Source organism: Globicephala melas, chromosome 16, assembly GCF_963455315.2.
Source record: "Globicephala melas chromosome 16, mGloMel1.2, whole genome shotgun sequence".
Lineage (NCBI taxonomy): Eukaryota > Metazoa > Chordata > Mammalia > Artiodactyla > Delphinidae > Globicephala > Globicephala melas.
This window is the reverse complement of record NC_083329.1, coordinates 8846239-8872586: the sequence shown is the minus strand read 5'-3', so window position 1 is coordinate 8872586 and position 26348 is coordinate 8846239. Positions and strand designations below refer to the sequence as shown.

General features: G+C 39.2%; 1 protein-coding gene across 4 annotated transcripts; it reads left to right on the top strand.

The window, feature by feature from the left end:
- Positions 1–11: 11 nt before the first annotated feature.
- LOC115839797 (ATPase PAAT-like) lies at positions 12–26080 on the top strand. Of its 4 annotated transcripts, none has more exons than XM_060286640.1 (6): positions 12–332; positions 1108–1311; positions 2132–2204; positions 5029–5235; positions 10317–10771; positions 25202–26080. In XM_060286640.1, the coding sequence occupies exons 1-6, from the start codon at positions 169–171 to the stop codon at positions 25320–25322; spliced, it is 1224 nt and encodes a 407-aa protein (XP_060142623.1). In that variant the 5' UTR covers positions 12–168; the 3' UTR covers positions 25323–26080. The 4 variants fall into 4 exon arrangements, with proteins under 4 accessions (XP_060142623.1, XP_060142622.1, XP_060142621.1 ...); XM_060286639.2 differs by lacking the exon at positions 25202–26080 and adding an exon at positions 23582–24986; XM_060286638.1 differs by lacking the exon at positions 25202–26080 and adding an exon at positions 15543–22837 and having other exon boundaries at positions 15–332; positions 5053–5235.
- The last annotated feature ends 268 nt before the right edge of the window (positions 26081–26348 follow it).

Here is a 26348-nt window from a genome sequence, read left to right as displayed (position 1 = left end):
CGGGTTTACAGTAGCTGGTGTCTCCCCACCCCGGCGAGAAGCTGCGGCTCTGGGGTTTGCAGCCGGACGAGGCGGAAGTCGCTCTGTTCCTTTACAGTCCCTCAGTCTGGCGGAAATTAAAGAGCTGTAAGAGAGGTTCCGGAGCTGGCCTGGCGTGTAGGTGGCCAGATGGAGACCGAGACTGTACACCCGCCGCTGACCCGCCGCCCGCCGCTGGCCTCTTCCTGGGATGTCGCGTGCGGAGCCCTGGCCCAGAGTCTCCATCTCACCCGGTCTGATCTCGGCGCCCGGGACGCCGACTGGGAGGAGCTGCTGGCGCCGCCTGCCACCGGGTGCGCCGGGCCGGCGGGGACTGGGGTTGTGCTCGGTGCCAGCCACGCTCCTGGGGGAGCCTGGAGGGGAGGCGGGGGCCGTGAGGGGAGAGGGTCTGGACCCGGAGCCGAGCCGGTGACGGGTCTGTGCGGGCGGCGAGGGCGAGGAGGCAGGTCCCGGGTGGCGGGAGGGTGGGGGCGGGCCCGCGGGAAAGAGGAGGCGACTCCGGCGTGAGCGTCGGGCGCAGGGGACGGGGGGCAGGTGACCTGAAGACTCGGCGTTTCACCCCCTTCCCCCTTGTGTCCGTCACGTCGGCTCCTGAGGCCCCCTGTCGGGATCAGAACCGCCTTTCTGTCCCGAAACAAAAACCTCCTGTCGACCAAAATAGGCATTAAAAAAAAATCCAGATGTCGAAAATCTTCCTCAGCTTAGTTTTGAAAATGGCACACTTTGGTCCTTTATTCCATTCTGCACCCCGCCCCACCCCCACTTCTGAACTGTTTTTTAATTTACACTAGCTGCCCAGTACATATATTTCATTAACTGCACAGGCAATTATAGCAAGTCGCTTAGAATGTATTACAGAAGTCAAGGGAAAAGAGTGGAGAGCCCTCACCTCTAAAGCATCATTTCCTTGGGAGTTCTGTATTGAGCATCTCGTCAGTGCTTTGCAAGGCGCTTGGTCTCCAAATGCAAATGTAAATGAGTAGGATAACATGTCAACCCCTGTGGCGCATTAAGTGGGTTAATGACAGTGTTCAGAGAACTGTATAATATTCTTCCTTTTCTTTTCAGCCAGGATCTGGTGATTTTGAAAAGGAACGTGAACAGCCAAGATGAAAACCCCTGCTTCCTTTACCTGAGATGTGACCCTCCTGGAGGTGAAGAAATCGTTTCTATTGGCATTTTAAGTTCAGCAAGAAATATGGAAGTATACTCAGGAGAGGAGTACTGTGGAACCAGTAGGGGCAAGAATGTTTGTAATGTTCTGGATAACAGGTTTGTGACGTATGCGTGTGGAAGTGTTCTTCTGAAGTAGTGTTTTATTTTCTTGAGCTTTTGTGAAATTTATTGATTCTCTGACCTTGGTGCCAGATACTAGGGGAGAGAAGATAAAAACATACCAGCAGACGTAGAAGTTTAGACCTTTAGGGATCTTAAAGACAGCCTAGATCAGCCTAGTTGTTTTTATAAACGTGGAAATTGAGAGCTAGTGGAAGAGAGAGTAGTTGGTAAAAGATCATAGCTAGTTAGTGGAAGACTATGATCAGATGAAGTTCTGGTGTTTCTTGTCTGTTTTCTTTAACTCACAGCGATCTGTTTTCCAAAAATTAAGTTGTCTATCAGTCTGGAACTTTGAACATTTTCCTGTAGGAAACTCTTTACACATAGTGCGTGAGCCCCACACTGTGCCATACCAGTATACTTATTTAACCCATTGTTATACTTCTTGATTTTTTTTTCTGATTTCTTACAAAGATTCTGACCTAATCTCTCCTTAATATGAATCAAAATATGAAGTGTTTTATATACCGTGCATGTTGGACATAATGGGTACGTTATTGAGCTTTACAGTGTGCTCTGTGCTACGTAAGTATACATTTGATATCTAATTTCATTTTCTTATACAGCTAGTAAGTGGCAGATGTTGTCTTTGTAGCCAGTGCACTTCAGTAGGAAGTCCCAGCTGTTTATGCCTCACCAGGAAAACTGAATCCAAGGATTTAAATATTGTCCTGGAAACTTTTAATTTTAAATGTAACTGTTAAAAGTGATAATATGTAATTTTTTTTATAAATTAAATCTTTTTTATTTTTAGTGAACATGAAAAGATTATTTTGTACAAAAAATATCTAAAATTGGAGTCTTCCACACATGCTTGTAAAATAAAGGTAAGTCATACCTAAATTTTAACTAATTTGAAAACTACAGTTGTTTTTCTACTATATATACTTATTATCTGTAGGTTTGGTAATGTAGTTAGTCCAACTTGGTCCCTGGTTTTAGTTCAGAAATACTCAGTAAACATGTAAAAAGAATTTCTTTTCTAAAAAATTGTCAACATTCTTCTGTTAAAATTTGACCATTTATTAGCTACGGTTGTAACCAAAAGTGGTGTCTAGCTGCTCGCCACTCAAAAACCAATAAAGAGGCACGGTTGCTGGACAGGAAAGTTTGCTTTGTTTTGGATACCGGCAACAGCAGGGGTGGGGCGTTGGGGGTGCTGGACTCCTGTCTGAAGGCCGACTCCTTCCACTGACCATCATGGGGCAAGAGCTTCTATAGACAGAGGGAGGGGGCTGCATGCAGAAACAGCACAGCCACCTCTGACAGTCATCTTGAAATTGGTCATGTGGTGGCCTGACCAGCATCATCTTGATTGTTCTTCAGTTCCAGGGTTGGTTTATTCTCTTTTCCTTGAGGCCAGTTCTCGGAATTGTGGCAGCTTCTGTCGTGGCTACAGTCTGGTCATCATGTAGTTAACTTCCTCCACCTAGTGAGGGTTCCAGTATCTATAAGACAGCTCGCAGGATGTGGCTCAGAATATGATCTATAGCCCTTGAGGAGGAACTAAAGGTCCTTGACTATGCTTAATGACTAAACTATTATTATTTGGTCTCCTTTGACTGTTTTCCTTTGTTTCTGCAGTTTCTCACTTGTCTGATTAAACTTATTCTTTGGCTAAAGTTTTTCCACAGACCAAAGGCAGGCTGAGGACAAGGGGGGCAAGGACCATAGGGTCCTGCTCCATTTCCTAGTCATGTCATGTACTGTTGTTAGTACAGCAGTATAGTACTTTTGAGCCTTAAAAAACTGAGTTAAAAACATTTTTTATCTTTATATAAAACTTAGGTGCCAAGAAAACCACAAGCAGTTTTGGTCCCCAAATCTAGAAGGATAGAACACAATCGGGGAGGATTCAGACGTGGGTACCACAAAGTTAAAGGAGTTTGGATTGGTGTCTTCAGCCTGAAAAATATTATTAAGGTGAACTTTACTAAGGTCATCAGATCTAAGGAAATGGTACTGAGCTGGAAATCGAAAGCCCTAATTTTTTTTTAATTTTTATTGGAGTAGAGTTGATTTACAATGTTGTGTTAGTTTCAGGTGTACAGCAAAGTGAATCAGTTATACATACACATATATCCACTCTTTTTTGCATAAGCCCTGACTGTTAAATGAGCGCTCTTGCTAACTAACACAATAACCTTGGGCAAGTTCCTTCACCTTTTTTGACCTACCTTATGGGTAATATTAGGGAACTGAAGAAAATTCTTGAATTGATTATTTTTAATTTCTCAAATTCTGTGCTGATTATTACTTACAGAAGAGCACAGAACTGATTATCCCAAGATGTTGTTTTAGGTGTATATACTAATAGCTTCTGAAGTCATTTAAATAAGGTGATTCATTCATCCAACAAATACTGGAGTGCCTGTTGATGCCAGATACTGTACTTGGCATTTAGGAATTGGCAGTTATGAAATACATTGGAATGGAGCCCTCACATTGCTAATATTATAGTGGGCAAGACAGATAATAGGTTGACTCAGTGTGTAAAATAGGTACTACATTCTCTAGTGAGAAGGGCTTGGGGGTTAAAAAGCAGAACAGGGATAATATGGAGGTTGGAATGTGGGTGTTTACATTTCATGAGGTATTTACTTACTTGTTGATGACAGTCACATCTTTGGTGCCACACTGAGTTTTTAGATCATGGGTCTGTGTTCGCCTGTGTCTTTGTGTGATATATGGGTTTGTTGTGTCTCTGAAGGTGAATGGTATTTGAAACTGTGCTGTGGAAGTACCAGGGAGTGAAAGAGTGTTTCATTTAGGGAAATCCTTGGGTTTGTATGAAGGCTTCTTCTGGGCCAATAGTATATGTAAGTTAAAAGTAATAGTTACTGATGCATATGTTTGAGCACTTACTCAATGATATATACTGGAAATTTTAACACATAATCCTCATAACAACCATGTGAACTCATTTTACTCCTGACTCAAGTTTGGCATTTGCCCATGGTCACGCAGGCAGAGCCATCACTGAGCACAGGTCTCTCTGATTCTAAATGCTGTTTACTTTCCACTTTGCTGCTTTGTTGTCCTACACCACACATGAAATGTCTTTTGGTCTAGAAGCATGGACAACATGAAGAAGCATAAAACATTGGAAAAGCTACTGGGATAGAAGCCAGAAGAAACAAGCTCAGAGCTCAACTTTGCTAATTGGGTGTCTTTTGCAAGTTAAAAAAACCACCCTGAACTCCTCTTTTTATGTGTAAACTATTGAGCTCTCATAGGTTGTATTGATATTCCCTACAGTTCTAAATTCTAAAATCCTGACTTATTTATATTTAGTGTTTCAGAAACACTTTGCATGTGACACTGGACAGTCTTATTTTGTATTAAATAATACTATAGCAAGTTTCAGTATGTTACGATCTCAGATTGGTATAGTTTATCTTTAATTCCCTAAACTAAGTAAGTAAAACATTATTTATACATAATCTTTTATTTAAAAAGGACTTTTTGCATTTATATTGTTTTCTTGAGTCTTTTTTTGGTCTATGACTGTTCTAGAGAAACCTTTAAAATGTACTTGGAGTTAATTTTTAGATTCTTGAATGCTTCACTCTTCAGTATTACCAAGAACTGACCTTAAATGATGATTATTTTTATTATCATTAATTTCGCTGAACTTTTGTATTATGATAGCTGCTCTCTTTTGGTGAAAGGCAGTGTGTGTTCATCAGTAAAGTTGTGGTACACGTGAGGCCACTTCCAGCAAATTCTTCAGCAGGCTCTCCTGCTCTAGGATCAAGAATAGACCTGGAGAGGGTCCAAACTATCATGGAGTCCATGGGGTCAAAGTTGTCATCTGGAGCTCAGCAACTGATGAATATGGTTATTTTCCAGCAACAGGTAAGTAGAAATGGATTTCTTTCCAGATACTGTTAAAATTCTTTAAATGATGTCTTCTTATAAGGACATGTAGAAACATAAATCTTTTTATTTCAACTTTTGTTATTGATTTAACTGTTAGCTTTACTAACTTTTCTAAAAATAACATTATGTAGACATACTCTCTTGCAAAAAACTATTTCTACTACAGACTTCACAATTTTCCATGAATTCACTCATTTATTCATTCAGCAAGTATTTATTTAGCCCCTTCTTAGTGAATACCACAGTTTTGGTTACTTTAGAAGATTCAAAGATGAATTAGTCGATAACCTGTCGTTAAGGATCTCTGTAGTCTTGTTAGGGGAGTCAGGGCATCTAAGTGGGGAATGATGAGGAATGCTAGGAAAGGCTTATGATAGGAAGTAGCGTTTTATCTAGGCCTTTAAAGAGGAAGGGTGGGGTTAAGCAAGTAAATTTGGAGGGATGCAACTTGAGAGAGAACACTATGGATTAAATCTTCATTGTTAGAGGAATAGGATGTAGCTAGGAAATGAATACAAGTTCATTTCTCTGGAGTGAAGAAGTGACAGGAAGTTTCAGGTAGACTGGGGCTGGACCTTAGAGGATTTTGAATGATGTTATAGAGTTTGTGGGTGTTTTTTAGCTCTGTTGTAATAAATTTAATCCGCTATTATGTGTAAGATGAGTCAGTAGCAAAGATGCGTCAACAGAAAGTGAGGCTACAAGAAAGAAAGCAGCTCTGTTATTTCCATCATCCAGAGGACAGTTAATGAGAGTCTAAACTTGGAAGGAGTAACCTGATGCTGGATTGTGAGAGGCTACAGCAGTGGGGCCATTGGGACTTGACAACTAACTTAAGATGGGTTCTGTGGGAGAAAAACAGAATCAAACGTGAAACTAAAGTTTTGAAAATGGTGATACCATAATATACATGGAACCCAAGGCGGGAAGCGACTTGGGGGGAAAAAGAGTGTAATTTGGGAGTGTTGAGTTTTAGATGTGAATAACACATGCCCTGGGGTGATGATGTGAGGCTATGGAAACACAGGTGGGGCTGGTGGAGTGGAGGGAGGTTTGGGAGGAGCATGCCTAGTAGATGATGGGGAAGGGGGTGAGGGGAGAGACCGGAGCCAGGAAGGAAGACCCTGGGAGAGTAGGTGCGTTTGCTAAGAATACGGGGAGAGGAAAAGGGAACCAGAAGAGCAGGTCACGGCAGTGCTTAAGAGTCGCAAGAGATCTGATGTCAGGAGACCTGAATTCAAAGCTCTTCGTTCTGTTATTTGGCATCGCTTCCTCTTTTTGAGGATAAATTTCTTCGTGTTTACAATCTAAACGATAATCCTGGTAAGATCATAGGATGAAAGTTAAAACCAATAATACGAGTTTAAAAGCTTACATAACTTTTGTGAGATTTGCCCATATTAATTTAGGACGAGGATCGTTGGATCGACAGGCAGACACAGGAGAGCAGGAGAGTTGCTGATGATCTTGCAAAGCATGGAAAGGAGAGCTGTGAAATGAACAGCGTCCGCACTCTCCTTGCTCTGGCACTAGCATCTCACCTCCATACCTCAGGAGGCTCCTAGCTGGTCCTTCTGCACCACGCTCCCTCTCCACAGTGCAGCCAGCATGGCCTCATCGGACTCCACGTCCCCTGTGTCAAGCCCCCTGACTGCTTCCTCTGACACTCAGAACTAATCCAGGTTCCTTACGCTCTCATCTGAGATCTGGGCCCTCGTTACCTCCTCAGCCTCATCTCCTGCTGCATCTCCTTAGATGCCTTGCTCTAGACATTCTGATGTGGGTATTCCACAAACATCCAGACGTGCTCCCACCTCAGGACCTTTGCCCTCTTAACCGTTCTCTTTGGCCAGAATCCTCTCTTCCTGGTCTTAGCAAGTCTGCCTTTTTCTTGTTATTTCAACCTCATCTTAAACGTTCCATCTTGAATGACACCTTCCCTAACCACCCTGATTAAAATATTAGCCTTTTCCTCCACATCTGTATCATGTGTTTACATCAGCGCTTTCTTGCCTGTTTTTGTTTATGTGTTGTTCTGTGTATCTCATTAAGATATAAGCTTTGTGCAAAGACGACCTGTCTGTCTAGTTTATGGCTCCGAGTAAATTGTACATAATATAAATGCCCTTTGGATTATCAACTAAATACTCCTTGGAGACCTTCAGGGGGTCAGTTTGAATAGTGATGAGATGGAAACCAGATTTTGAGGGATTAGATGGTAAATGGGTAGTTAGAATGTGGAGGTAGCCAGGGTAAAGTGGGTTGTTTCAAGAATGATGGAGATTAGGAACCTGCCGGTATCAGAATCCCTTGGGATGTTTATAAAGTGCAGAATCCTGGCCCTCACCAGTGAAACACTGGTTGTGATCCAGGACTCACCTACTTATACAGGCAATGCCAGATGAGTCTTATGCATAGCATATTTTAAGAACAGATGTTTGAGGGGAAGGATCCAGTGGACATAGAGATTGAACATTTAAAAACAAAGAAAGTTTTTGTGTGTGGAAAATTTTGGAAACATTAGAGAGGGTTAATGAATTAAGTAAAATCAGTTCATGGACTGATTTTTATGTTTTAAAACCTTGACTTTGGAAAAGAAATGACGTGAATAGTAGTTTGTGGGGTTTTTTGCCCATGTTTTTAGGGTTTTTTGTTTCATTCCCAAAATAATACATTTTCTTTGCTATGAATTTCCATCCATTCACAAGTACATAAGGTATATTGTAAGAGTGCTCTCCCAACTCTCATCCTATTCCCAAGCTTGGTGTGTGTCCTTGTCGCATTTTCTATCATATAGAAACACAAGTTCTCCAACCAACAGCACGTGTGTTGTAACCCCCCAACACACGTGCTAAATCATTATCTATGGGGACATTTTGGGAAACCCCCTGGGGAAGAAAGAAGGTGATCCTGTTAAATCGTCTTTTAAACATGCTAATAAAAGTCTTCTTTCTCGTGGGGAGGCTATATTTATGAATGATTCTCACAGGATATACCTGGTTCTCTAGGATTGCTTTTGTCCACAAACAAGGAATCCATGGAATGTCTTCCTGGAAAGTCATATAAGCTCTGTAACTATCTGTTGAGTATAAAGTAGGGATGTTTCATGACCAGAACCTCTCCTTCTATGGAAGGGGTGTAAACCCACACTGTTTGGAACCTTCATATGTTAATTGGGGCAGGGCCTGTCCTGATGAGGAAAGAAAGGACCTGGGGAGCAGCTTTCTAGACTCCCTGCTTCACCTTTGCCTTGTGGTTCCTTGTTTCCTGGGAAGTTTCTTAAAGTGATTTCTTCTTTCCTTGTATTTGAAGTTCACATGTGCTGACTTTCATTTGTTTTTGCTTTAGCAATTTAGAATAATTGAGTAGGAATTCTGAGTCAAAGTGCCTGGCATAGTTGTCATTTAATGTTATCTGAGGGAAAGCTGTGCCCCATTGTCTCAACAAAAATATATTCAGTTATTCAAGATTTTCACTGTTTACCTTTTTCATCTGAAAAGATAAAAACATCGTTTTTCCTAGGTTTTTCAAGGTATACTTTTTGGATTTTGTGATAATTAAAAAAGTTAAAGACAGACGTTTCAGAAATCCTACAAGATGTTCAGAGATACTTATTTTTTTCAGAAATCTGAGGGTATGTGTGCAAATTTGTATTTGTCTTGTTCACTGTCTTATTTCCAGTCCCTGAAACAGTACCTAACACAGAGTAGATTTCTGGTAAATATTTGTTGAATGAATGAGTTTGGAGCTGCCTTTATCCAAGAATCATTTTTTAGAATATTCAGAAAATATATGGACTGAGTGTTTTCAGCTAATCTTGTATAATATTTTTCTCAGTCTCTCTCACTAGATACTGAGCAACATTAAGTATGAGATGATATCCCCTATAAGAATCCCTAGTAGAGTTCTGTGTTTAGAAGTTAAGATGGAGATGTATAACTTAACAGTTAGATAGGCTAGAGGTAGTTTTGCTTTTCTCTTGTGGAAAAATTGAAGAGCATAGCAAGAGCATGGCCCTGTGTAGGAGACAGTGTAACCTGCTCTCAAAGGTGAGCCTGAGTTTTCTCAGGAAATAATATAGCATAGCCGGTTAAGTTGAGGCCACAAAACATAATCATTACCCTACAAATTATTAAGGCAGACTTAGCCAAAAGGTAGGTCCTTTTAGTCATTGAAAATGTCACAGAAGTACTCATATAACATCATACTTTAAATATGTAACTATCTGGTCTATACTCCAATGAAAATAAATTGCATATTCTTAGGTTGAATCACCATATGTGACGGTGGGCAGATGATTTTTTTTTCCTGTGTATTTTTTTTTTCTTTTAACATCTTTATTGGAGTATAATTGCTTTACAATGGGGTGTTAGTTTCTGCTTTATAACAGTGTGAATCAGCTATACATATACATATATCCCCATATCTCCTCCCTGTTTCGTCTCCCTCCCACCCTCCCTATCCCACCCCTCTAGGTGGTCACAAAGCACCGAGCTGATCTCCCTGTGCTATCTGTTTTACATTAGGTAGTGTACATATGTCGATGCCACTCTCACTTCGTCCCAGCTTACCCTTCCTCTTCCCCGTGTCCTCAAGTCCATTCTCTACGTCTGCATCTTTATTCCTGTCCAAGGCAGATGATTTTTAATTCTGTGAAAGTTATCAATTACTGTGACTGAATTGAGAGTACTAGATTTTATTACCGTAAATTAAGGAAACATTAAAATAAGCCCGTGCAATTTTACTAAGTATGTTTGTATTTATTTGAATATTTTCCTTAGCAAAACTAGTGAAATGATTAGAAGTCCTGGCTCTGGAGTTCGGTGGCCTGGGTTCCAGTCCTGCTTCTGCCACTGACTAGTTGTGTTACCTTGGCCAAGTTAACTTTAGTCTTGGTTTCCTAACTTGATATTGGGATAGTAGCTATAGCCTACTCCATGTGAAGGTTCTGGGGATCAAATGAAAGTAGGCAGGTTGCCTGACTCTGAGTTACTCCAGAGGTTACCTGTCATTGTCATTCATGTTAATAATAACATTTTCTTATTTACCTTGCTTAGAATTGTATTCCCATCGGACAGCAGCTTCAGTCAGTTTTGGGAAGCACTGGATTCAAGCACATGATCGGACTGCAATCAGCATCTGCTTCAGGGGCCTTCGACAAGTCATCCCCCACACCTTTCCCTTCCAGGACTGGATTGACATCTGGAAACGTGGCTGAAGACTTAAAAGCTTACATTGATAAAAGTACGCAGCCAGCTGGTGGAGGAAATGTGACAAGCCTCCAAGAGTGTAAAATTGTGCCACAAAACCATTCTCTTCCTGAGAATGATCTTAAGAATGCAGTATCTTCTTTGCTACCAAAGAAAGCAAGTGACAGCTCACATATACCTAACTCTGAGTTGCTGCCTGTTCTGCAGAATCTGTGTGGTCAAGTGAACCATCTCCGTGTGGGACCCAACACCAAGTGGCAGGAAAGCATCACCAAGCCCGGCGAAGGCATTGTTGGTGTTACGTGAGTGTCTAAGACGAGTGTGGTTTCGATTGGGGGCAGGAGGGGGGAGGCAGGTGGAGGAAAGCAGGTTTGTTTCAATAACTACTGCCTAAAAATGTTTCCAGAGAGGATTGTAGGAGCTTTCACATTTCACCATTAACACACTATAGGAAAGAAAGACTCAGCAGAGTAGGGTGGATTGCTTTGAAAGAAGTGGGTCAAACTGGAGGTGCCGAGCACTTCTCAGGCATCTGATGGAAGGGGTACAAGCAGCAGATAGGGTCAGAGTAGAGAGTTGTCTGCATGAATGGAGAGGAGCTGTGGTGACCATGATATGTACATTTTTTGCCTGATTGTATGAAGTGAGCCATTGTAACATTTCCCCTGTAGATCGTGTGTGACCTAGGCTAATTTCGGAGTCATCCAAACATTTTTCAGCTCTGAATTATTTCTAGTGTACAGGTCCTTATCCCCTGATCTCATAATTCCAATTTTTTCCAGTCCTGCTTTGATTGAGGGGTGGCTAAGTGTTTAGTATGTTCCCCATCCTTTATATAGATGTAATGTGTCCAAATTTTGCACTAGATTGGAATTCAGGACTCTAATCATAGTTCTAGCTTAATTATTTTACCTTAGTGTTTAAATCTTTTGGTTTAGACATTTTTCCCATGTAAAATGACGGAGTTGTATTGGTTGAAACTTTCTTAATGTCTCCAGTAGCATTCAATTTGAGGAGTTGACGTTATTGAACAAGTGGTTCTTATTTGGGAAGGATAAGGAAAGATAACAATAGTCTTTAATTGTTTTTTTTTTGTTTTTTTTGTTTTGGCCGTGCTGCGTGGCATGCGGGATCTTAGTTCTTAGTCTCCCGACCAGGGATTGAACCCGTGCCCCTGCACTGGAAGCACGGAGTCTTAACCACTGGGCCACCAGGGACGTTCCAGTCTTTAGTTGTTGATAGTCTAATCAATGTTAACTTGTGATATAGCAAAACAAAGCAAACGAACAATAAAACCCAAAGGAAAGAACAAAAAACCTAAACAGATTTAAAAACTGCTCCTGTGTCCAGCTGAGGTGGAATGTCCCCATTTCTCTCAGATCCCCCACTTTACCAATAAAATCCCTGGACATAATCCAGCAAACATACAAAGACTGTAAAAGGTGAAAAGAAGTCAGATTGCTCAGGGACTGTGAGGCTTAGTGTTCCTTGGTTCCTAGTTACCTGCGAGTTTCTTTCATCATAGATGGGTATAGGATTTTGTCAAATACTTTTCCTATGGCCATTCATATGATCATGAATTTTCTTCTGTAGTCTGTTCATATGGTGAATTACATTAATTTCAAAAACTGAACCTGCCTTGTATACCTAGAATAAATCCCACTTGGTTGTGGGCTGTAATTCTTTTTTACACAATGCTGGGTCTGATCTGCTAATATTTTGTTGAGTATTCTTGCATCTAATTCATTAGAGATACTGGTCTGTATTTTTCTTGTCCTGTCTTTGTCCGGTTTTCACGAGGGTGATACTGGCCTCATAAGATGAGTTCTACATCTTAGAAGAGATTGTGTAAAATCGGTGTTATCTCTTCTTAAGGTGTTTGGTAGAAGTCTCTAAGGAAAGCAGCTGGGCCTGGTTATTTCTTTCCTGGAAACTGTTAAATTACCAATTCAATTTCTAACATAGTAAAGTTGTCAATTCTCCCTATTGATATGCAGGCTTAATATTATGCATATTAAAATCCCACCACAATATTTGGCAGACATAAGCAGGATCATTTTCAAAATTATATGAAAAACAAAAGAGGTAGAATAGCTAAAACAACTTTGAAAAAGAAGAATGAAGTGGGAGGACTCACTCTTCCCAGTGTCGAGTCTTATGTAGTTAGAGTATTCAAGATGATGTAGTGATGGCAGAGGGACAGACACGTAGGTCAATGGAACATAATGGAGGGCTCAGAAATAGACCCACAAAAATATGCTCAACTGATTTTTGACAAAGGTGCAACAGCAATTCAATAAAGGAAGAATAGTCTTTTTAACCCACGGTGATGGAGCAATTGGATATCCGAAGGGCAAAAAGTGAACCATGACCCAAACCTCATACCTTATATAAAAATTAGCTCAAAATGGATCATAGACTTAAATGTAAAACATAAAGCTATAAAACTTTTCTAATAATACATAGGGGACAAACTTTGGGGACCTAAGACAAGACTTCTTAGATATGACACCAAAAGCAGGGTAATCAAAACTTTGATATATTAGATGCCATGAAAATGTAAAACTTTTGCTCTTCTCTGTTAAGAGGAATAAAATACAAATTACAGAGTGAGGGAAAATATTTGCAAATACATATCCAACAAATGACTTATATCGAAAATATAGAAAGAACTCTCAAAACTCAACATTAAAAAAATCCAATTAGAACATGGGCAAAAGACATAAAGAGATATTATACCAGAGAGAATGTACAAAAAGCAAATAAGCACATGAATAGAAGTGCTGCTGACCTATTAAGGAAACACACATGAAAACCACAAGAAACCACTACACAGAATGGCTAAAATAAAAAGTTTAGAAATGGTAACAAAACCAAATACCAATGAGGCTGTGGAGAAACTGGAGCTCTCGTACGTTGCTCGTGGCGATTTACAGTGGTACAGCCACTCTAAATAAGTTTGGCAGTTTCTAATGGCTAAACATATAGTTACCATGTGACTCAGCAGTCATACTCCTGAGCATTTATCCCAGAGAAATGAAAACTTCTTTTCACATAAAAACCAGTACACAGTTGTTCATAGAAGCTTTATTTGTAAAAGCCAAAAACTACCAGTATGTCTTAAAATAGATGAGTGGTTAAATTAACCCTGGTATATCCATATCATGGGGTACTATCAGCAATAAAAAGGAAGGACCTGTTGATACATGCAACACCTTGGTTGTCTATCAAAGGCATTATGCTGATAGACAAAAGAGAATCTCAAGAGGTCACATACTATATGATTCTGTTTGTGTAACATTCTCAAAATAATAGAGATGAAGACTGTATTAGTGATTACCAAGTGTTAAGGATAGAGGAGATTAGGAGAGTGGATGTGACAATAAAACGGTAGCAGGAGGGAGATCTTTGTAGTTAAGGAATAGTTCTGTGTCTTGATTGTGGTTTTTACAATCGAGACAGAACTTGATTCTGTCAAGAACGTGATGTTTACATGAATGTGTGTACATGTGATAAAATGTCATACACACACACTGTACTAACATCAAATTCCTGGTTTTAATATTATACCATAGTTAGGTAAGATGTAACGATTGGGACCATTGGGGAATTATAGTATCTTTACAACCCCTGTGAATCTATAATTATTTGAAAATGAAGAGAAAAATAAAAAGCTCCTCGTATATTCTAGAGTAGTGGTTCTCAAACTTTTTGGTCTTTACCCTCTTAAAAATAATTGAGCACTCCAAAGAACTTTTATTTATGTAGGCTATATAAAAATATTTATTAGTTTAGAAATAACAATAAGCTCATTACCTAGTAACATAAACATTTTTATGAAAAAATACCATATTTTCTTTTTAAAAAGTTTAGTGAGAATTGTATAGTTTTATTTATTTATTTGGCTGCATTGGGTCTCTGTTGCTGTGCGCCAGCTTTCTCTAGTTGCGGTGATTGGGGGCTCCTCTTCGTTGCGGTGCGCGAGCTTCTCACTGTGGTGACCTCTTGTTGCAGAGCATGGGCTCTAGGTGCGCGGGCTGCAGTAGTTGCAGCACGTGGGCTCGATAGTTGTGGCACGCGGGCCCTAGATCACGCAGGCTTCAGTAGTTGTGGCTCACAGGCTTAGTTGCTCCATGTCATGTGGGCTCTTCCCAGACCAGGGATCGAACCTCTGTCACCTACATTGGCAGGCAGATTCTTAAACACTGCACCACCAGGGAAGTTCGGTATTGTTTTAAATTTATGTAAAACTTTATTAGCTTTGGATTGTATTCTCATATGTTGCATTATAGCATGTATAAACATACATAGCTAGTAAGACCACAGTAGAAATACTGAGAACAAATTGAGTTACCTCTGAAAAAAACATTTATCTGTACTGTAAACCTACTACCTTAAGGAATTCTAGGAAACAGAATATACAACCATACATGCTATTAGTTATCACAGTAATGACATTATACATGGTATAGCCTCTGGATAATTCATTGTATGATTCATGTTCAAATAATATTATTATTATAAAAATACTTTTGACCTCATGGAACCCCTGGAAAAAGTCGTGGAGACCCCAGGGTTTTGTGGACCACACTCTGAAGTTCACTGTCCTTGTCCTTCCACTGCTTTAGTAAGATTGTTTGGATGAAAAAAGAGAAAACTGTTTAAATTGTAGGGTTGCTTGGGGAAGCACTTGGAAGACAAACATGGAGACCTTAAAAAAAGTCAGTAAGATCGCTTTTGATTTGAGGCTCAAAACCAGAAAGACCCTTTCTATCTAAAGACCTGTTCTTTGAGGGTAGAAATTCTATCATCTTCATATTTATATTCTCATTTCAATTTATGCTTAAATGTTTAAAGAATTTAAGAAGTAAGAATCCTTTGGGCATTCAGGTTTGTGGTTGCCTCTTGCATATGTATTTTAGAACCTGGAAATATGTTGTAAGGGGACAGAGTATAGTTGTGGAGACAAATTTTAGCAATGTGTGTTGGCTGCTTATTGTACTATAGTTTGGTTGTTTTTGTTATAATATTAGGGAAAATTGTTCTATTATTATTTTTTTAATTTATTTTTAGAATGGAAGAGCAATCCATTTGTTCCTACTGGGAAAAGATTCTTTCTAAAAATATGGAACTGATGGAAAAGAAACTTATGGACTACATTGATCAGCGAATATATAAACTCCAGGAGCACATAGATAATAAGATTGCTTTGTTAGTGGACTTGCTGCAAAGTCCCAACTCCCCACCCTCTGGCATGCCTCTAAGACATTATGACTCTGGAGAAAGACTTTCAAATGGAGAAAGATAGCACTGAACATGTTCAAAATACTACAGATATTTATTTCATATTTATTACAAAGCTGAACCCCCCAAAAAAGTTTATGAAAAGCAGGTATTTAATGTCCTTTGAAATATTACCACTTAATTAACGTGACCTCACTGTTCATTTTTACTGCACTCGTGAATCCAGTACTGTACACTGAGTTAACATGATAGGATCATAAGTTATTTTTGTTTGCAATATTTTTCACTCTCAGTGAAATTTATGTATACTTCTGGATTAACTGTTTTTTAAGGATTTCTAAAGCAGTTCATTAGTTCGTATTGTATGTGTTTCATAGAAGTACATTTTTTATTTATACAAAGACTTTATAGTCTTAGGCGTCTGAAAAATAATGCTTAGAGTATTTGATAATTTTTCTTTTTCTAATCAATTGTTTTTGGAAAATTGGATACTTAAGACCTTTAATTCAAATCACTAGTTTACATTTTGTATTGTTTATCTCAGTTAATGAACAAGGTGCAGTGTTTGGCATGTGTAAAATGAGTTTACACTGAGGTTAATATTATTTGTTTCAGTACAGTGTAGCAGTACATAGGGAAGTAAAAATCACAACTAGCCTATTCCCTGTTAGGAATATTATTTTAGATTTAATGTTTGATGTAAAATGAGAGAAGTCATCTTGTTTTATCTCAGTCAACCCAGAAAATATAAGGAACTATTTCCCTTTCTGAGATGATACAGGTTCCTCTTTCCAGAACCTTGTTCTATATGTTTAAAGTGCGAAATTCTGAGGTTCTGCTTTGAAGGGTTAGGCATATGAATCAAGGAGATTGCAATTCTCTCAGGCAGACTTAATTTTTGGAAATTATAACTATTGTATATGTGTTGAAGGGTGATGTATTTGCATTTAAAAAATAAATGTATCCACTCTGGAAACTACTTGTCTAGGTAAATACAAATTTTTAATTTTCAACTAATCTTTGCTTAAAATGCTGTATTTTTATGAAAAAGGGTGTTTCACAATTGATATTTTGGTCAGTTCTTTAAAATGAGGGCTAATTTGTATACTCTTTGTTAATTTGTATCATACTACAAAGGTGACACAGTATATAGAACATACTGTCACTATAGCCACTTGAAAATTTACATATTTTTCTAGTCTTTTCTAATTTATGGGACATTCACAACATACATAGCTGTAAGATAGTATTTCCTTTGTTGTTCAGGAGGAATCTGTCTCACTGCAAGCTGAACCCTTTAGTTAAGTTTTACAGCTTCTGGTGGTTGTAGTCTGTTGATTTACAAAATGCCTCCTTCCAGATACATGATTCATCTTACAAGCCTCATCTTGATTACATCTGAAACAGAAATATGGTCATGTCAAAAAGATGTATAAAGGTACAATATTGAAAAGAGATGATACAAAATATTCTTCAATTAAATTTTCCAGTTTGTAGAAGCCAAAATCTCTCTAAAGAGACAAAGTCTTCAGTTCAGACTAATGTAAGCTAAGACTTTGGATTTGCAAGATAGCAAAATTCCCCTAAGCCTAAATTTCTGAGTCCACATGAATTAATTTAAAAAATGATACCTATATTAGAATTTGAATACTTTTCCTCACCTGCTTGCCATTATTAATGTGCAGTATGGTGGTCCAGTTAAAATCCATTAGCTTAAACAGTCAGCTCTACCCACCACCAGTCCCTCCCATCAGGAAACTTGCACAAGCCTCTTAGATAGCCTCATCCACCAGAGGGCAGACAGCAGAAGCAAGAAGAACTACAATCCTGCAGCCTGTGGAACGAAAACCACTTTCACAGAAAGACAAGATGAAAAGGCAGAGGGCTATGTACCAGATGAAGGAACAAGATAAAACCCCAGAAAAACAACTAAATGAAGTGGAGATAGGCAACCTTCCAGAAAAAGAATTCAGAATAATGATCGTGAAGATGATCCAGGACCTCAGAAAAAGAATGGAGGCAAAGATCGAAAAGATGCAAGAAGTGTTTAACAAAGACCTAAAAGAATTAAAGAACAAACAAACAGATGAACAATACAATAACTGAAATGAAAACTACACTAGAAGGAATAAATAGCGGAATAACTGAGGCAGAAGAACGGATAAGTGACCTGGAAGACAGAATGGTGGAATTCACTGCTGTGGAACAGAAGAAAGGAAAAAGAATGAAAAGAAATGAAGACAGCCTAAGAGACCTCTGGGACAACATTAAATGCAACAACATGCACATTATAGAGGTCCCAGAAGGAGGAGAGAGAGAAAGGACCCGAGAAAATATTTGAAGAGATTATAGTCGAAAACTTCCCTAACATGGGAAAGGAAATAGCCACCCAAGTCCAGGAAGAGCAGAGAGTCCCATACAGGATAAACCCAAGGAAAACGCACTGAGACACATAGTAATCAAATTGGCAAAAATTAAAGACAAAGAAAAATTATTGAGAGCAGCAAGGGAAAAACAACAAAACATACAAGGGAACTCCCATAAGGTTAACAGCTGATTTCTCAGCAGAAATTCTACAAGCCGAAAGGGAGTGGCATGACATGTTTAAAGTGATGAAAGGGAAGAAATTGCAGCCAAGATTACTCTAACTGGCAAGGATCTCATTTAGATTCGATGGAGAAACCAAAAGCTTTACATACAAGCAAAAGCTAAGAGAATTCAGCACCACCAAACCAGCTCTACAACAAATGCTAAAGGAAATTCTATAAGTGGGAAACACAAGAGAAAAAAAGGACCTACAAAAACAAACCCAAAACAATTAAGAAAATGGTCTTAGGAACACACATATCGATAATTACCTTAAACGTGAATGGATTAAATGCTCCAACCAAAAGACACAGGCTTGCTGAATGGATACAAAAACAAGACCCATCTATATGCTGTCTACAAGAGACCCACTTCAGACCTAGGGACACATACAGACTGAAAGTGAGGGGATGGAAAAAGATATTCCATGGAAATGGAAATCAAAAGAAAGCTGGAGTAGCAATACTCATATCACATAAAATAGACTTTAAAATAAAAAGAGACAAGGAAGGACACTACATAATGATCAAGGGATCAATCCAAGAAGAAGATATAACAATTATAAATATATATGCACCCAACATAGGAGCACCTCAATACATAAGGCAACTGCTAACAGCTATAAAAGAGGAAATCGACAGTAACACAATAATAGTGGGGGACTTTAACACCTCACTTACACCAATGGACAGATAATTCAAAATGAAAATAAATAAGGAAACAGAAGCTTTAAATGACACAATAGACCAGATAGATTTAATTGATATTTATAGGACATTCCATCCAAAAACAGCAGATTACACTTTCTTCTCAAGTGCGCACGGAACATTCTCCAGGATAGATCACATCTTGGGTCACAAATCAAGCCACTGTAAATTTAAGAAAATTGAAATCGTATCAAGCATCTTTTCTGACCACAACACTATAAGACTAGAAATGAATTACAGGGAAAAAACCGTAAAAAACACAAACACATGGAGGCTAAAGAATACATTACTAAATAACCAAGAGATCACTGAAGAAATCAAAGGGGATATCAGAAATACCTAGAGACAAACGACAATGAAAACACGATGATCCAAAACCTATGGGATGCAGCAAAAGCAATTCTAAGAGGGAAGTTTATACCTATACAAGCCTACCTCAAAAATCAAGAAAAATCTCAAATAAACAATGTAACCTTACACCTAAAAGAACTAGAGAAAGAAGAAAAAACAAAACCCAAAGTTAGCAGAAGGAAAGAAATCATAAAGCTCAGAGCAGAAATAAATGAAATAGAAACAAACAAAACAGTAGAAAAGATCAATAAAACTAAAAGCTGGTTCTTTGAGAAGATAAACAAAATTGATAAACCATTAGCCACACTCATCAAGAAAAAGAGGGAGAGGACTCAAATCAATTAAATTAGAAATGGAAAAGGAGAAGTTACAACAGACATTGCAGAAATACAAAGCATCCTAAGAGACTACTACAAGCAAATCTATGCCAATAAAATGGACAACCTGGAAGAAATGGATGAATTCTTAAAAAGGTATAACCTTCCAAGACTGAACCAGGAAGAAATAGAAAATATGAGCAGACCAATCACAAGTAATGAAATTGAAACTGTCATTAAAAATCTTCTAACAGGGGCTTCCCTGGTGGCACAGTGGTTGAGAGTCCGCCTGCTGATGCAGGGGATACGGGTTCGTGCCCTGGTCCGGGAGGATCCCACATGCCGCGGAGCGGCTGGGCCCGTGAGCCATGGCCGCTGAGCCTGCGCGTCCGGAGCCTGTGCTCTGCAACGGGAGAGGCCACAGCAGTGAGAGGCCCGCGTACCGCAAAAAAAAAAAAAATTCTTCCAACAAACAAAAGTCCAGGACCAGATGGCTTCACAGGTGAATTCTATCAAACATTTAGAGAAGAGCTAACACCCATCCTTCTCAAACTCTTCCAAAAAATTGCAGAGGGAGGAACACTCCCAAACTCATTCTATGAGGCCACCAACACCCTGATACCAAAACCAGACAAAGATACTACAAAAGAAGAAAATTACAGACCAATATCACTGATGAGTATAGATGCAAAAATCCTGAACAAAATACTAGCAAACAGAATCCAACAACACATTAAAAGGATCATTCACCATGATCAAGTGGGATTTATCCCAGGGATGCAAGAATTCTTCAATATACGCAAATCAATCAATGTGATACACCATATTAACAAATTGAAGAAGAAAAATCATATGACCATCTCAATAGATGCAGAAAAAGCTTTTGACAAAATTCAACAGTAATTTATGATAAAAACTCTCCAGAGAGTGGGCATAGAGGGAACCTACCTCAACATAATAAAGGCCATATATGACAAACCCACAGCAAACATCATTCTCAATGGTGAAAAACTGAAAGCATTTCCTCTAAGATCAGGAAAAAGACAAGGATGTCCACTCTCACCCCTATTATTCAACATAGTTTTGGAAGTCCTAGTCATGGCAATCAGAGAAGAAAAAGAAATAAAAGGAATACAAATTGGAAAAGAAGAAGTAAAACTGTCACTGTTTGCAGATGACATGATACTATACATAGAGAATCCTAAAGATGCCACCAGAAAACTACTAGAGCGAAACAATGAATTTGGTAAAGTTGCAGGATACAAAATTAATGCATAGAAATCTCTAGCATTCCTATACACCAACATTGAAAAATCTGAAAGAGAAATTAAGGAAACACTCCCATTTACCATTGCAACAAAAAGAACAAAATACCTAGGAATAAACCTACATAGGGAGACAAAAGACCTGTATGCAGAAAACTATAAGACAGGCACTGATGAAAGAAATTAAAGATGATACCAACAGATGGAGAGATATACCATGTTCCTGGATTGGAAGAATCAATATTGTGAAAATGACTATACTACCCAAAGCAATCTACAGATTCAATGCAATCCCTATCAAATTACCAATGGCATTTTTTACAGAACTAGAACAAAAAATCTTAAAATTTGTATGGAGACAAAGAAGAACCCGAATAGCTAAAGTAGTCTTGAGGGCAAAAAGTGGAGGTAGAGGAATCAGACTCCCTGACTTCAGAGTATACTACAAAGCTACAGTAATCAAGACAGTATGGTACTGGTACAAAAACGGAAACATAGATCAATGGAACAAGATAGAAAGCCCAGAGATAAACCCACGCACCTATGGTCAACTAATCTATGACAAAGGTGGCAAAGAGAAAAGTCAGTCTCTTCAGTAAGTGGTGCTGGGGGCTTCCCTGGTAGCACAGTGGTTGAGAGTCCACCTGCCGATGCAGGGGGCACGGGTTCGTGCCCCGGTCCGGGAAGATCCCACATGGCGTGGAGCGGCTGGGCCCGTGAGCCATGGCCACTGAGCCTGTGCATCCAGAGCCTGTGCTCCACAACGGGAGAGGCCACAACAGTTAGAGGCCCGTGTACCGCAAAAAAAAAGGGGTGCTGGGAAAACTGGACAGCTACATGTAAAAGAGTGAAATTGGAACACTCCCTAACACCATACACAAAAATAAACTCAAAATGGATTAGAGACCTAAATGTAAGACCGGACACTATAAAACTCTTAGAGGGAAACACAGGAAGAACACACTTTGACATAAATCACAGCAAGATCTTTTTTGATACACCTCCTAGAGTAATGGAAATAAAAACAAAAATAAACAAATGGGACCTAATGAAACTTAAAAGCTTTTGCAGAACAAAGGAAACCATAAACAAGACGAAAAGACAGTCCTCTGAATGGGAGAAAATATTTGCAAACAAATCAATGGACAAAGGATTAATCTCCAAAATATATAAACAGCTCCCGCAGCTCAATATTTAAAAACCAAACAACCCAATCCAGAAATGGGCAGAAGACCTAAATAGACATTTCTCCAAAGAAGACATACAGATGACCAAGAAGCACATGAAAAGCTGCTCAACATCACTAATTATTAGAGAAATGCAAATCAAAACTACAATGAGGTATCACTTCACACCAGTTAGAATGGGCATCATCAGAAAATCTGCAAACAACAAATGCTGGAGAGAGTGTGGAGGAAAGGGAGCCTTCTTGCACTGTTGGTGGGAATGTAAATTGATACAGCCACTATGGAGAACAGTATGGAGGTTCCTTAAAGAACTAAAAATAGAATTACCATATGACCCAGCAATCCCACTTCTAGGCATATACCCAGAGAAAACCATAATTCAAAAAGACACATGCACCCCATGTTCATTGCAGCACTATTTACAATAGCCAGGTCATGGAAGCAACCTAAATGCCCATTGACAGATGAATGGATAAAGAAGATGTGGTACGTATATACAATGGAACATTACTCAGCCATAAAAAGGAACGAAATTGGGTCATTTGTTGAGACATGGATGGATCTAGAGACTGTCATACAGAGTGAAGTAAGTCAGAAAGAGAAAAACAAATATCGTATATTAACGCATATATGTGGAACCTAAAAAAATGGTACAGATGAACCACTTTGCAGGGCAGAAATAGAGACACAGATGTAGAGAACAAACGTATGGACACCAAGGGGGGAAAGCAGCGGGGGTGTGGGGGGGGATGAATTGGGAGATTGGGATTGACATGTATACGCTAATATGTCTAAAGTTGATGACTAATAAGGACCTGTATAAAAAAATAAATAAAATTCAAAAAGAAAAATTCTTTAAACTCATATTATTTGACTTTTTTTTCTAGGATCCATTCCTAATGACATAGAGTGAATGGCCAGATTTGAATGCTCCCCTTGCACTTGAGCGAGATATATTTAAAAAAAAGAAAAAAAAATCCATTAGCTTTAGAAAACCATGAAACCACTTTAAAAGAAATATTCCGCCTCTTTTTTTTTTTTAGAATGCCACATATATTTTGTAGATTGATGACATTCTGTTTATTACCAAAATATAGCACAAATGAATTAATTTTCCTGGTTTCTGTTGCAAACAATGAAAATGTTTTTTAAAAAAAGTTAAAACACCAGAAAACACAAATAGGGCCTTCTTTATAAAAATTAAAATACACTTTAAAATTCTAGTAATTATGACTGTAGTTATAGAAATGTTTTATCGTAATTTGTACACGTTTTGTAAAATAATAAAAGTAAATTTTATAACATTGTGATTATAATACTAAAAATAATTCAGATGAGCATTAATTTCTCTTTCATCTTATTAATCTTTCCAAGTTCTGAAGATCTAAATTACATTATTTCTGCCTACCTATCACCTATGTATCTGTCTTTGTGTGTGTGTGTGTGTTGAAAAAGACCTGATGGCAGGACTTCTCTGGTAGCTCAGGGGTTAAGAATCTGCCAATGCAGGGACACGGGTTCCAGCCCTGGTCTGGGAAGATCCCATATGCCGTGGAGCAGCTGCGCCCATACTCTGGAGCCCATGAGCCACAACTACTGAGCCCACGCACCTAGATCCCATGCTCTGCAGGAAGAGAAGCCACCGCAACGAGCAGCCCGTGCACCGCAATGAACAGTAGCCCCTGCTCACCGCAACTAGAAAAAGCCCACGCACAGCAACAAAGACACAACGCAGCCAAAAAATAAATAAATAAATTGATTTAAAGAAAAGAAATAAAGCTATAGTAATCAAAGCTATGGGGTACTGTTATAGAGACAGATGCAGAAATCAATGGAATTGAATAGAGAGCCCAGAAAAACATTCAAGTATATGGTCAAATGAATTTCGACAAGGATGCCGAGACTATTCAATGGGAATAAATAAATAAATGAGTTTGGAAGCGTTCTTTCCTTTTCTGTTTTCTGGAAGAGTTTGAGAAGGATTGGTATTCTTTAAAGATTAAACTTTTAGAAGTAATATACCTGGTAAAATTCCTTATGCTTTTTATATTTTTATAAATATTGTTATATCACCTTGAATAAAGCTGGTACTAAATTAATCTTCCACTAAGTATATATAAGAGTAAATTTTTCCACACTGAGGGCAGCAGAACATTAAAAAAATTTTTAAGTCTCTGGCAGGTGCCTCTTGAATGGCCCTGTTTTGTTTGAAAAACCTGGTTCAATTTTCTTACCTTCAGAGTTGGTCAAATCCAACTCCGCCAAACATGATTCAGTTAAAAGGGCCAAAGGGATGACCCTTCTCACAGCCTCCATCTTTGTGAGGAGGCAGCCTTGAGGGTGAGCAGACTATTATACTTTTTTGCATTTCATAACTTATCTAGTTTCATAAGCCTCCTGGCCACCTCTAGGGAAATGTGTCAGTTTGACTATGCAAAGGGTAGATTTATGTGAGAATATAGCTTCTGTGTGACTGGTTTATTATCAACGATCCCAAACAGTGAGTGTCTGCTGTCCCCAATTTTTTTCCTGGAAGGTTTGCAGGAGGTGCCCAGATAAAGCTCTTCACAGGGGATCTCCAACACCTGGCACACAGTAGGCACAACTAATCCCTCGTGGCACTGACTTGGGACTGTGCCTTTGCCTTACTGTTTGTTCAGATCATGAAGGGGGTAGCACCATTGACCTCTTAAGCCTTCACTGCTCTTCTGCAAAATTAAAGCCTTTGGAGTCTAAGGGATTAGCCATGTGAGGCAGGTAGTGTAGCACCTGGACAAACTCTGGGTCCAGCTGCGTTCCTCTGAGCCTGCCAGGGTGCTGACCCTGAGTGGGAGGGGGTGGGGAGGTGGCACAGGATCAGGAGGAAAAAGAAAGTGCAGATCTAAGTTCAGTTTGGAGGAATTTCAAACAACTATGTCCAGAGAGCCTGAAGAAGGCACATTAAAGTCCCTCAGGCACTACATTTTGCAGATGATAGAAAGGAATCCTGGTGTCAAAGGTGGGACTAAAAAGAGCAAGTGTGTGTGTGGCTTTCTTCCTTTTCTTTCTTTCATCCATTCAAAAAATATCCGTTAGTTACTGTTTCAGGGCCTGGGATACAGAATTGAATATGAGAGACACAGTCCTGCCTTCAAGTCTGATATGGAACTTCCTGGCAGCAAGAGAAAATTGGAAGGCATATGAACACCTGAGATGAACCTGGGAATAGATGCCAGGAGAGGAGCAGAGAAAGTGTCCTGGAACTCAAGATGGACAGGTCATTTCAAAGTGGAGCGTTTCAGAGCAGCCTCCAGGGAAGATGCAATTCTAAATTTGCTGCTTAAAACTTGTACTGGGGCTGGGAGCGCTCACCCTCTAGGAAGTTTGTCCCCATCAGCCCTTCTGGCAAATTTCAGCATCGCTGAAATGCTGACTATTCCATGAGCCAAGCCCTGTGTGGAGAGGACTGAAACTCAGCAGAGAGGGGGCCTTTGGAAGATGCTGAGCTCTATGTTCATCCCAGAGGGAGTAGCTGTTTCCTTCATTTCCGAGTTATCTTTTTTACCCCTTTTAGTAGGTAATCACCTGTCACTAGTTAACTCTAAGTAAACATGTGATGCTTATAAAGCAAGCATTCTGTTGTTGCAGGAAGTACAAATTGTGGTTACAGATGGGGAGTCTGTGCTTAGAAAGGGGTGCTAGAGGCTCAGTGGAAGGTGCCAGAACAGTCAAGGGTGCATCGTGCTGCCCATTTCTGTGCTAACACACAGAACGTGTGTTAGGCTACCGTTTATGGGACACATTCTCAGGCACTGTTCTAAGTGTTACATGCTTTCACTCATTTATGAGATGTAATAGCTCACTAATGGGGAAAAATAATGACTCTGATGATAAGGATTATATTAAATGTTAATGCATTACCGCAAAGATGTGAATTAACATAATCAAAACGTGTTTTATATGAATATTTAGAAAATAAACGGTCAGAAATCACTTCGTGATTGAGGTGAAGATGGCTCATTACATGCAAAGTCTATTACTACGTTGATGTTTACCAGGCACATTCACAACTGGAATAAAAACTACATTTATGAGCTTCCCTTGCAGCTAGGTGAGACTATGTGATTCAGTTCTGTCTAGCACAGGGGATTTACAGAGAAATGGAACGCACAGCTTTTTTCAACCTCCTTCCTCTGTCTGGAATTTGGACATGAAGGTTAGAGAACCAGCAGTCATCTTGCAG